At 35.1% G+C, this 12,792-nt stretch overlaps 1 protein-coding gene across 1 annotated transcript in view; it reads right to left on the reverse strand.

Moving 5' to 3' along the window:
- The window catches only part of BTBD9 (BTB (POZ) domain containing 9), a 90,760-nt gene extending 78,975 nt beyond the window's left edge, over nucleotides 1–11,785 (reverse strand). Inside the window, exons 1-5 of the mRNA XM_010018206.1 lie at nucleotides 11,610–11,785; nucleotides 6,448–6,658; nucleotides 4,992–5,355; nucleotides 3,719–3,983; nucleotides 1,693–1,912 (exon numbers count right to left, since the gene is read on the reverse strand). Coding sequence (XP_010016508.1) covers nucleotides 1,693–1,912; nucleotides 3,719–3,983; nucleotides 4,992–5,355; nucleotides 6,448–6,658; nucleotides 11,610–11,691 — 1,142 coding nt within the window. The 5' untranslated portion in view covers nucleotides 11,692–11,785. The remainder of the gene's footprint in view (nucleotides 1–1,692; nucleotides 1,913–3,718; nucleotides 3,984–4,991; nucleotides 5,356–6,447; nucleotides 6,659–11,609) is intronic.
- Nucleotides 11,786–12,792: the final 1,007 nt, after the last annotated feature.

The following is a 12,792-nucleotide window of genomic DNA, read 5'->3' on the forward strand; positions in this document are numbered from 1 at the left end:
TGTCAGTATCTTATACGGAGGAGTACATAACTGGCCGAAGTACTCCAAATGCTTCCTTTTCCATTTCTCTTAAGACAATTGAGCTACTAGGGGGGAAAACATGACATTCCAGGTAGTATACCTGATAAGAAGCAAAAGGAAGTCCAACAGTAAACTTTCCACAGAAAAACAAAAAATTCAAGATGACACAGAAACTAGATCCTAAATCACTGTACCCTCAGTATTCTATGAGGGAAAAAAAAACCCAAAACTCTAGAGGTCCATCTAGTCTGTATTCTGCCAGAAACAACAGTTCGTTCTATAAATTTCCGAGGAATGGTGTAGGACACCAATAAACAGATAATTTTTTTAGTTAGTTGTCCCAAGCAGAAGGCTTTTTGCTGAGTTTCAGTAGCTGCCGATTTATGCCTTGCAGATGAGGGGCATTTTACCAGTTACAAGCTCTCTCAAAATTGCTAGAGAAATCCACATTATTAATATCTAATACTTTTTCAAACTTCATAAAATCGGTTGATCTTCAAGGATAAGTAGTATAATATTGTATCAGATACCTCCTTGTACCTTCAAAGTTTTAGTTTTCAGTCTTTCTAAAAGGAACAGAGAAGCATGAGTTTCACTTGAACTGAATCAAGAGCACTTAGTTAAAACAAATAGGTAAAAATTCATGTAAATTCAAATTTGTTTTGAATGATTAATAACTAATTCATATCTTAAAAATAACTGAATTAACAAAAAATAAAACCCAAGAAAACATTAGTTCACCTTGTTCTAAAATTACACAGCTTAGTTATGAAAACAAATGCAATTGATTTGCAATTCTAAACTGTTAATCTAGAAGTAATATAAAATTAATCTTTTATCAGAAAGGTAATAACGTGTTAAAAGCATAAGTAGCTTGTTTTATTGTTTTTAGTTGAAAATTCCTTACGAATACCTGCATGAGCTGTCGACTACATTGTAAAATCTTTGTCACGGCAAGTTATAAAATTAATATATTCGATCTGTCAGGTAAAACAAGCCTTGCAATTTTCCTACTTAAGCGATCATTAAATTGTTCAAATAGGTATAGTTTGATCCTTCATGCATTCCAGAATAATCTCAAGTAGCTGAATATAAGTTGGCTAGGGCATCCATGATAGTTTATGTTTCCCCATGAAGTGGCTTCTAATAACACTACTGTTAGTTGGCAATTCATATTCTAAATAAATTTTACCATCTCTGAAATATTGTTAGTGTGTTATTTCTTAACAATTTTAATATATTGAAAAAAATCTGAATTTCTTCTATATTTGGAATGTAAATATGTAAAAAATCTGGTTTCTGCTTAAGAACTAGAATATTATTCTTTAAACTAAAACAAAAGCCATTGAAAACTAATTGGCAAATAGAAAACAAAACAATTTAAGGTATGTAAGCTTTCATTGGTAATATAAACTATTTTGTGAAGACACAGAAAATTCATTGAAATATTATGATATTCATATTTTGTAATACTCAGTATCACAAAACATGGCCTGGTGTGTAAGTAACCAAAACTGCGTTTAAAAACCAGGTTGTTTTAAAATAAAACTTGTCATCTCCAATACTGTATCATGCTGTTTCTATAAAACATTTAATGAATATATCAATATGAAACATTATCACCAGTACAAAATGCACTGCCTTCCCTTTTTCTATCTACTTGGCACCTACCGGCTATCTCTGTCCCACAGGAGTATTCGTATGTGGTTGATTATTGATGGCTGGCCTAGTTTAATTTCAATTCCAGAACGGCAGTCGTCATCAATCGGGTGTCGAGAGAAGCCATGATCTAAATCATAGTTCTGAGTATCCCCATCTAACAAAGCAGACTTCAGCTCCCCTTTTACAACTTGTGCTCCATATTTCATTGTTGCAATATTCTCCCCTGGTACTAAGAAGAAAAGGAAATAATTGCTTAATTTTTACACTCCTCGACTGCAGATTACACATACTGAACATCAACCGTATCAGGTCAGAATACAGAATTATTGACAGTATCCTTTCTTGGCCACAAACATATGCTCGAAGGGAAAAAAAAAATAAAAAATAATATATTTATATATATGTACAATAAGAGAGGTATTTTAGAACTTGTCCTTCTTCCATTTCATTTGGTAATGATGGTCTTTTATGGTAATAACAAGTAGTGATAATTTACAAGTATGTATTACCTATGTTCTCAGTCTTCCTCATGATTTTACAGAATTCTATTGCACCTTCCTCATTCATCACTTTCCTCCTGGTTTTAAAGTTTTGGTCTACTTAGTCTCTCTTTGTGATGAACCTCTCACCATACTTCTAATAAGTTTTTGCCCTTTCAGGTTGGTTTTTTTTCTAACTTCAATTTAATTTTGATCTTTTTAAGTTGAAGGAAAGTAAAAACCCTATAAAATGCTCAAGATGCAGATGCATTATGAATTTGCAGAGTGGTATAGCTATACAAGCTATTTTAATAGCTACACAGGCTTCCAGTATTCTGCAAAGCTACATGAACCTGTGCAAAATAGGAAACTTTGGACTACTTGGGCTTTGAACCAAGATGCTCAAGCAAGTTTTTTATGCCACCATTTCATGGTAATAAACATGTTACATCCCAGGAACAGATCTTCCATCAAGATACCTGGGGATAATGATCCCTAACTCCAACTACAAAACCATACATTGATGAACCACCCTGTTAAAAATATATTTTTAACAGTCTCGTTTGAGAAGAGACCCTAGAAAACATGATCTGAAAGCTGAATGATGAAAAGCTGCCCATGAACTCTTCAAGCATGTTGGCAACTGGAGTATGAATTTTAACAGGATATTAAACTTAATACCTGAAGAACAGAATTTGAAGTGGCACAATTTTAACTGTACTACAGTACTACTTCATAAAAACATCAAATGCATGACTACGAAATTCAAGTGGTCATCAGCGTCTCCAAAAACAGAAAAAGTTGCAAGAGTCTGAACTAGTACTAAAACCAACAGTTAAATTATCTAAAAATCTCAGATTTGGAGAAAGCAAGAAATTTTGAGACTACAAGCATATTATTATTGAGACATAAATATGCAAAAAATGAATTCAGAAAACACCATTTAACTTTGTGAATTATTTCTACTGCACTGCCAACAGAATGTCTTGCATGACCAGGCTTTTTCAGTATCTTAATATTAAACTCATGTTTAAATATTAATCTGTAACTTCTAAGACAGAACAAATGGGAGATGTGGTTCTGAGAAAACAGTTATTTCCAGGGCTCATCATGCATGACTGAAGCTACACTGCAGACTCTCAAAGAACATTTAACTTTATTCTTTGCCGTGGGGCAAACACTCCATAAATCACACAACAGACAATAGACAGCAAACTAACAGTATCTTTCTAAAGCTCATTGTTAGATATTGTTGTTGAATGAACAGAGGGCACAGACAAAAGGCTGCTCACACTTTTTAGGCTTCCATTAGTACAGTTTGGGAAGACTTCTTTATGCTGTTTGGGCAAATATGAAGAAGAATCATATGTTGACTGATACTGAGGAATAGAAATGGCAGGAATGGTACGTAACAAGGTATTTTATTATGTAAGCCTTTTAAAACACGTAATAATAGACAAAACTTCAAAGCACAAATTAACCATATCCTCCAGAGAACTATAGTCACTAAATGAGAAAAAAAAAACAACCAAACACACAAAAAACCTGACACTCACTTAACATGCCCCTGTAGTTGAGGTCCATGTCCCGACTCTCCGAACGAATCTTAATGGCATCTAGGATGGCATCAGGTGACAACAACCCAGAAGGTCTTACAACATTTAGTAGTTCTGTTAGGCTCATTAGTGGTAAACGTACTGCTTGCATGATTTCAGCATGGTTTTCTTTGGGGTTATGTTTACACCAATTCATCAAAGCTTGGAAAATGTCCTTCTCAGGAGCTGCAAATGAGTCCCTCAGTACAATACTTAAAAGAGCAGCCTAGAAAACAAAAACAAAACAAAACAAAAATCCCAAACAGAAATCAAATTTATTTTTAAAAAGGAAATTAAGATAGGAAAAAATAAATGGGTATTTTAACTTGTAGTTATTAAAAATAAACTCCAATGGACTGAGTACCTGAAACTGTAGTTTTAGTTACTTACGCAAGAATAACTGGATGAGTCACGTAAATAATAGGTAATATTACAAAACCACAAGGAGAATTAAGTCAGAATTGAAACATGGAAAACTATTGCTATTACAAATTTATTTTGGAATATAAGAAGTGATTTAGAGATTCGATAGTATAGTTCAAGGCCTTCCTTTAAAATTACAGTGTTATGACAACACTGATGGGAAAAATGAACTGTGGCTTGGAATCACCTTTTTAAACCATTTCTAACTACTTGGGATTCCCACACACACCTTCCTCTCTCTCTTTTAGTACCAACTGAGAATCAGCACGTGAAAACGTCAGTCATTCACTCAGAAAACCCACTGACTGCAAAATGGGAACAAAAAGAATTGAACAGCTTCTTGATTTTCACTTAGCTAGCAGAATAATTAGGAGTTTGCCTAAGAAAAGGACAAATCTCATATATACCAAGACTGGCTATATCAAAGATGTCAAAGTATGTGCTTCCTGATGACTAATGTTTGCTAATTTCTTTATTGCTAGTATGCTCTCAGAACTCAGATTTAACAAACTGCGTGTGACAAGATTAGATTGCCTGCTCCCATCTTGGTAGAATACTCCATCAGATTTACAATATTTAGCTATAGTGATTGGTCAAAATTAAATACCTAAAAATTTCAGAGTGGATCACCAGGATTTTAAGTTCAGCTTGGCTTGAACATTTCCAGCTGTCACAGTTTCACTAGATCAAAATAAGACCTGTTAACTAACATAAGCTTGTACTTGGTGCCCCCATTAGTATTTTGTCATGAAGTGGTATACAGATCAAAGTTAACATTCCTGGGGAAAAAAGTGCAAACAGAAAGATGTACCTTAGAAAGTGACAAGAAGCCTTCGCTGGAGAGCACCTCTTGGGCATTTCTATCCATGAACATGCAGCACATACAAGTTAATTTGGGCAGGGAATAAAGACTGGCAACATCAAACGTCATACAGACATTCTGAATATTAAGTATTGTGCAAAGATACTCAGATGTTGAATCCTCCAGTTCTGGGAACCCATATTTATGTGCTAGGCTTAGGAAGTCGAGGAGAACCTCCTCTTTCTCATCTCGTAGCGTAGCACGACCAGTGTAAATATATTTCAACAGCATGGTAAATGCTTCTGCAGTGGTGTCCTGAAGAGGAATTTCTGCTTCAGGCTGAGACTCTCTCATTCCACCATACAATAATGCTCTATAAGGAAGATAAAATTTGAGAAATTTATATCCTGATATAAACCAGGCAAAAAGTAGAAAAAGAAAGGAAGGAACAAATTACTATTTACAGCGAGGGCAATACAAAGAGGATACAGTTTAAGAACTTATAAAATCAAACCCCTTATATTTGGCATTTGAAGTACAGCTCTGCTCTGAAAGCAGCTGCAGAATAATATTCCAATGCATAATGCTTTCATCCTACACAACAACTGCTCCATCTCCACTTTGAACAATAGCCTATGAAACAGAAATTGTGATTCTCATGCCATTGTTTTTTTTAAAAAAATATGGTGCTATCTGTGAGAAAGAAAAATAAAAAATGAATTTTTTTCAGAAAGCAAGTGAAACAAATAGTTGGCCACTAAAACAGCAGTGCAGATCTGGAAATCTTGGCATTCTTGATCCTCTGTTCTTTAACTCTAAATCCAGCACACAGCAACTCCAATGAAATCTGGATCTTGAGAAAAATCAAAGTACTCACTATTATTTTTTAAAATATGATGGACAGCTTGAACACAATTTGCATTCACAATTTAATTATTAGTTTATCGCTCTGACAAAAATAACTGGAAGAATATTATCACAAAGTTCTATTAATTAAATTTAGAATGGAAAATGCCCAGCTGTTAAGAAGGTGGATTAGTATTATTCCTAGTTTTAAAATATATATTCTAACATGTATTGGCCAGACATCTTTAAATATTTAATTCCAACACATCAAAATTAAACTTTCTAATTGAGCATATTCCACAGAAGCACACTATCCACACTCTGAAAAAAATCAAAATAATTCTACAGCAGAACTTTTCTGTTCTGAAGTTCTTTTTCTTTTGAATCTGTGAAAATACCTTCAAAATCCAATTTAATGAAGGTCAAAAGAATAACATTGTGACATGGTATTTATCTTTTTATATTTGGACACAATGATTTGATGTGCTGGGAAACATTAACACAGAAAAGGTCACACTCAATGGACAGATGATTACACTCTGAAAAGTTCATAGAGAAACAATGTTTATCTTATCTGCATGAAAATTTCCTGTGAGCCTGACACAATGCTATACTTCACCTGAAATAATGGCACCTAGCAGCCAGGATCACTCTGTGTGCCGGAAAACGTTTCTTTTCTACAATAAAGGTAACGTCACTGTATTCTTCCCCGTTCATTAGAGCACCAATATGCTCTGACAGAATGTGAACGTGGTCAATCTCACCCACAGCTGTGTAAGGACGAAGCGGATGGCTGTTACTCATCTTGGAGGGATGGTGATATTGGTAGCCTAAAAGGAAAAAGAAAACAACCAGTATTAGAAAGGGCACAAATATAAAAAAATTGCTAAGATCAAGCTGCGATTACGAAAAAAGCGACTGTGCAAGTCACCATATATAACAAGAAAAATGAATCCAAAGGGCTTTCTATGAAGGTTCACTTACAAAAGGACTCAATGCTGCTTGCATCAACAATTCTACCCAGCAGACAAAAAAATCTGATAATTCTATCACCTTGTTGTTCTGTAAATTCATTTAAGTTAAAATCTTCCAACAAAAGGAATTAAAAATTAAAACAACTGAAGTTACCATTAGAAAGCAATTTTAGCTGAATTAAAATGCACATAAATTATAAAGAAATAAATAATTTGACCAATTAAGTATAGTCTTAACTCCCAAGTCTCTACTAAAATCAGCAATGAGTAAAAACATCAGTGTTTTTGCAGAATTCCAACCAGTTTTCCAGAACTGGGAGAAAATAATCAGAATAACTTTCAACAAATAAGTAAGTCCGTGAAAGAGCAAAGCTTTGAAATACACAATTCAGTTTTCTTATCCTTTCCACTCAGTTTCCTTGATGCCTTCTTGTTCCCTAATACCTTCTCAGTCATAAAAGTAGGAGTCTGCACATTAATGTACAATATAGATGCATATGTTAGTCATACCTTCTATGGAATTGCTTTGTTATTTCTTAATTCACAAGAGGTTTTAGTTTTGTCGGGTTTGGCTTATTTCTGCAACAAAGGCTTTCTGCAGCCACAGTGGCAAGAGCATCCATAAGAGAATTTCAGCTTCTATTGTTACATTTTGGTTTGTTTTTAAATAAAACGAGGTTGTTTCAGGTCATGACCATCCATATTTTCAGAGACACCTTCTGTGCTCGAATGACTAGCCACTTTCTGAAATGGGCACATACTCAGTGCTAAAGAGTGATAGTGTACCACAAGAAGGAGGAAAATGAGGAGGCCATACCCTGGCATGTGGTTAATACATTAGTATTTCAAGTGATGATCTTTCATGGCATGAATGCATTTTTAAGCTACACTTCAAAAGTATTACAAGAAAACATGCATCTGCAGTCACTTCTACCCCAACAAATTAAAGAAAATGCCCATGGAGTGAAAGTATTATTTGCACTTGTGTAGGACCTGGAAACAACCCAAAATCAGGATATTGTAGAAACACAGTGCCAAAGAACTTTCAACTGAACTAGGAAAAGTGATAGAAATAGAACATAAGATTTGAGAAAAAATACAGCTTACTAAATTGACAATACAGATCACAGCACAATTGGGAACAAAAACGCAGCTTTCCTCAGGCTCTCTCCGATACTTGAATTAGAAGGTGTGTGCCCACGTAGCCATTACAGCATGAAACCAGCAATACTGGCCAAGATACTAGAGGCAGCCTAACCATGGGAACACAGAAGACTGTAAAGGCATTCTTCTATCCTGACACATGTGCTAATAAGAGCACATTAATTTTTATGGGTTTTCGTAATAACAGACTGTTTCTTCTATTTGCACTGGTTAATTTACAATTAGCTAAGACAACTCTGCACTGAACACATTTATACAACATGCATTCTCATATCTACTTTATAACAAGCAAGATTAACTTAACTCACATCAGTCCTATTTATACTAGCAATAATATTTATCACACATAATTATTTGAGACTTTACAGACAATAGTAAAATCGAAATGCCCTCAAAATATAAAAACTTTTATCACACCAAAGGAGCAAAAAAAAGGATGTATTTGTTACTCAGCTGCAAATCTCAAGCCTTGATATTTCTTCATGACCTCTGAACCTTACACATCTGTAATTGCTGTTGCTGATCTTCATTCACAATAGTGATGCAACCCAACCATGTGCAAGTTACACGCACATTATCAGGCAACTCTGTATTACTTCTCTTCTGCTAGTTCTGATTTGGATTAATTAGGGAAGTTTATCTATGATACTTCATACCTCTAAAAGTACAGGCACATTTTGGTTTTTAGATTTATTTTTAACTCAATTTTTTCTACATTCTACTTGATTGTTTCCTTCATCCACTCTCATCTTTAAAAGAACAGTTACTGTCTGCATAAAACTGACAAGACTTTAACAATGCCAAAAGAATGTCATCAGCTGCATGCTTTGTTTGCTTCCAGTAGCTGTGGATGTTGTCATGTGCCAACAGGGTGAAAAGTTCAAGGGAAAATTGTTTCCATTTCAGGTTAAAAAAATAAATAAAATCAAAAGCATGCTTCCCTCTACCTATCTAAACAAGAATGCGTGTATAGGAGAGGTCAAAGCCTAAACTGAGGACACATGCTAATCAGTCAACGACACCACTCCTTTTTGACTGACACAGACACCATCAAGACCCTGAATGACAGCGAACAATGAAAATAGAAGTTCAGAAATCCCTGTGTTTAAGCTGCAAGACAAATTTGTTTCACTGTCTAATACTCTTCAAATTGCTGGTATAATGTACTACTCTAAATGATCAGTTTCAAACACAAACATGCTGAACACTGGGAATACAGGATGGCTACAAGCCTCTGGCTGAGGAGCCTTTCAAATGCTTGAATGACATGCAGTGTTGGAAACCAGCAACTTCATGAAACCACGTACATACTTTACACACTTTCTGTGGGCAACACTAGCATACTGAAGAAGCATTCAAACTCATTTACTTGTTCACTACTACACATTTCCAATGCAAGCTTTGTCTGTATTGTGGATTTTCTGTACAAAGTAGCCCAGTGAGAGCAGCGACGCCTTCAAAATACAGAACCAAATAATAACATGATTCAGATCTTTCCAGGCTGGATTCACTAATGGTATGAATTCAGTCAACCCTTGAAGTCATCTGCACATTTCTTGTTTGAGGAACTAGAAAGTAATTTACTGCTTCAGCTGTGGCAAGTTTCTATGAGTTCACAACTTCCATGAACAGCTAAACATGTATTTTTCTAGTTGAATCTGAAAGTATTATTTATCATAAAAAAGACATCTGTCAGCAAAGGACATCACCTTTCAGAGAATACAGGTGTTTACTCTTCCTGGCAGTCAAAGAAGAACACTCAACCGAGTTCAGAATAAAAGACCAGGCCATTTACGAGCCTCTTGCCAGTGCCATAACCTATTTCCAGGAGGTATTCAGAGCTAATTAACTGCTTCAGGAGTCACCTGCTACAGCTTTGCTCATGACACAGAAATAAATAAAACAGTCTTCTCAGTGAGTTTGAGGCACTATTAAAACTGCAACAAACTCAAAAGGCATCTGTTAAGTCAAAAGGCCTACAGATCACTTCTAAGACCGCACTGGAAGACATGCTTCTTGGTGGCCATCTTCAACACTGAGCATGTGAAAAACATGGCCTGGTATTTATTACATAAGGTAATATGCAATATTAGACAATGTGTCATGGCTTCAAAAACAACCACACATCTCCCCACCTCAATTTTTAGATTGCTTTATTTCTTTTTAATAAGCAATCTGTAACATCGTAAGGTGTACAAAAACAGCATCTAGAAAATGCAGCAACGACAGCAAAACCCCAATGACAACTAAGTAACTCTCAAGCCAGAGCTGCAATAAAGACCGGTACTCAATCACTTCCCTCCTTCCCACATTTGGGCTATCACTAAAGAGTCCTCTGAAAAGCAGTGCTGTTTCACTGAAACATGGAAGAGTTGTTTTTATACCAGGTGCAGAAAAAAGAAGTTAAGTAATTGTTCATGAATAGTATGTTGGGTTGTTTTTTTCTTTTTTTAACATGAACTAAGTGAAAAATGTTTACATCACTGATAAGCCAATTGAAACTTCAGAAATAAATGCAAGTAAACAGGCCACTGCTAGAATTAAAAATATTATGAAATAAATCTGGATTATAAATACTGAGCAAATGATGTCATACTCTTAAAAGACTTAATTTCTTCACCATCTAGCTTGTATTTTGCAAGATAATACAGATTCTCTTATATCACTATGTTATCTACAAATAGGAATTTGTTCTTAGTTGATTGAGGGAATTTGAGTAGTATTTCAATTTTTTTGTAATTTATTCCTTCATAAAATATTTTGCTTTAAATAAATTCCAGCAAAATATTACTTTAATTATAATTTCTATGGTAAGTGTGACAATACGGCTACTGTACAAACTTACTATTGTTTCAAATAACATGGGGGTTTTGGCTTTGGGGTTTTTGTAATGGCCATGCATGTCTTTTTATACAGAAATATTTTGTGCTCATAAATTCTGGTACAATAAGATAATATCTTAGGAAATAGAAATTTTTAGTAAACATTTCAACATACACAGAGCGTAAGCCAAGTAAATACTTTGATTCTGTTAGAACCCTCACTACAGAAGCTCTTTTATACTTCTAAATAACAGTAACAAAGTTGACAATGACTGAAAATTGTTACAGAAAGGGAAAAAAAAACATACATGTTCTGGCATTTATTATCCAATAAAAAATAACATAAGCAATGTAGTACAAATTTATAGACACAGAATATGAAAGATCAAGTAAACTAAATTCACAGAACTTTTCGGTCTCATCTCCAACTCTTCTGTTGTGAAAGGATTAAAAGAAAAGCAGATGTTAACTCTGGCTAATGACAAATAACCATGCCATTCAATGACAGCACTCTCAACAACAATTTAGTACCAAAAATGTTTTGACTTAAAGCATACAGGAAGTTATGCACTGCTCATCTGCAAACACATTCCCATTACTTAGGTGCTGCAGTGCTAATGTTTCATGTTCTGCTCAGAGATGTATCCCTCTGATGGCAGAGGAGTAAATCTGGCAAGGTACAAAAAACAATATACTAAGTGCAGCTTGGTTATTAACACATGCATAAAATAGGTATTAAGACACCCAATACAAACCAGTTAAAATGGCATACTACTAAACTCTTAAGTCAAAATCTCAAGGAAATGCATTGGTCCACTCACCAGTAAAGCTGTCTGAAGATCTACAGTGGGCATAGCCTGTAGGCAGATGGCCAACTTCCTGAAAATTAGGGTTCTTTGCCATGCTGAACAACAGACAGGTTGAACAGCAAGCTCATAGAAACACGATTCAGTGACATCCAGCTGCACAGCAATGACTGTATCATTTCCTGAAACAATGCATGAAATAATTACCATCAGAAACTGGGGATATTTTGCCTATGGCAAAAGTGAGCAAGATGCATATTTCCAAGTTAAAATTTTTGTGGAAATAAATTCTTAAAAACATCCCTCAATTCTTTGGGAAAATTCCTCATAACATTAGATGATAGCACTAGATTATTATTTTTTTTTTAGGAGAAGGGGGAACGGGTTTAAACTTAAACAGGGGAAGTTCAGGCTAGATACAAGAAAGCAGCTCTTTACTGCGAGGCACTGGAACAGGTTGCCCAGAGAAGTGGTAAATGCTCCATCCCTGGCAGTGTTCAAGGCCAGGTTCGACAGAGGCTTGGGCAACATCGTCTAGTGTGAGGCGTCCCTGCCTGTAGCAGGGGGGTGGGACTAGATGATCTTAAGGTCCTTTCCAACCCTGTTCTGTGAGTCTATGAATTACGACCATTCAATTTTTTAACTGCCAAAGAAGACAGTAATGCACTGACATTCATTTGTCCATTACAAGCCACAAAAAAATTTATCCTGAAAATTTCTAGCTAGAGCATTCACATCCTCAAGAACACCGTTTTCCCAAATGGGTGTCCTAGTTAAACCTGGTCTATACAAAGTATACCACACACATTTTATTCCCTATGCATCCAAAGTTCTCTAAGTGTTCTTGCCTAGCTAAAAGTTAATGGGGGTTTTGTCTGGGTTTTGGTTGTTGGGGTTTTACTTAAGGCAGTTCCAGATCTTTCTCCTGTGCAAGCCTTTAATTTTACAAACAGGAAAACAAAACCGTAGGGTGAGGAAATACAGAAATATAGAGGCTTTATTTGTTTAAATACATAGCTAACATAATGAGTCTCTCTCAACAAGTATAAATTATTGTTATTCTTCCCATCATACATGCCAGCAAGACAAATAAACTGTATTTAATTTCCCAAACAGCTGATACCTTCCTCTATGAATTCTCTTCTAAAAAAACTATAATCTTTAGAGTATATGTTTAAAAGAGCAACGAAGAAGAAGG

Source organism: Nestor notabilis, unplaced genomic scaffold (genome assembly GCF_000696875.1).
Source record: "Nestor notabilis isolate BGI_N333 unplaced genomic scaffold, ASM69687v1 scaffold15007, whole genome shotgun sequence".
In the NCBI taxonomy this organism is placed as follows: Eukaryota; Metazoa; Chordata; class Aves; order Psittaciformes; family Psittacidae; genus Nestor; species Nestor notabilis.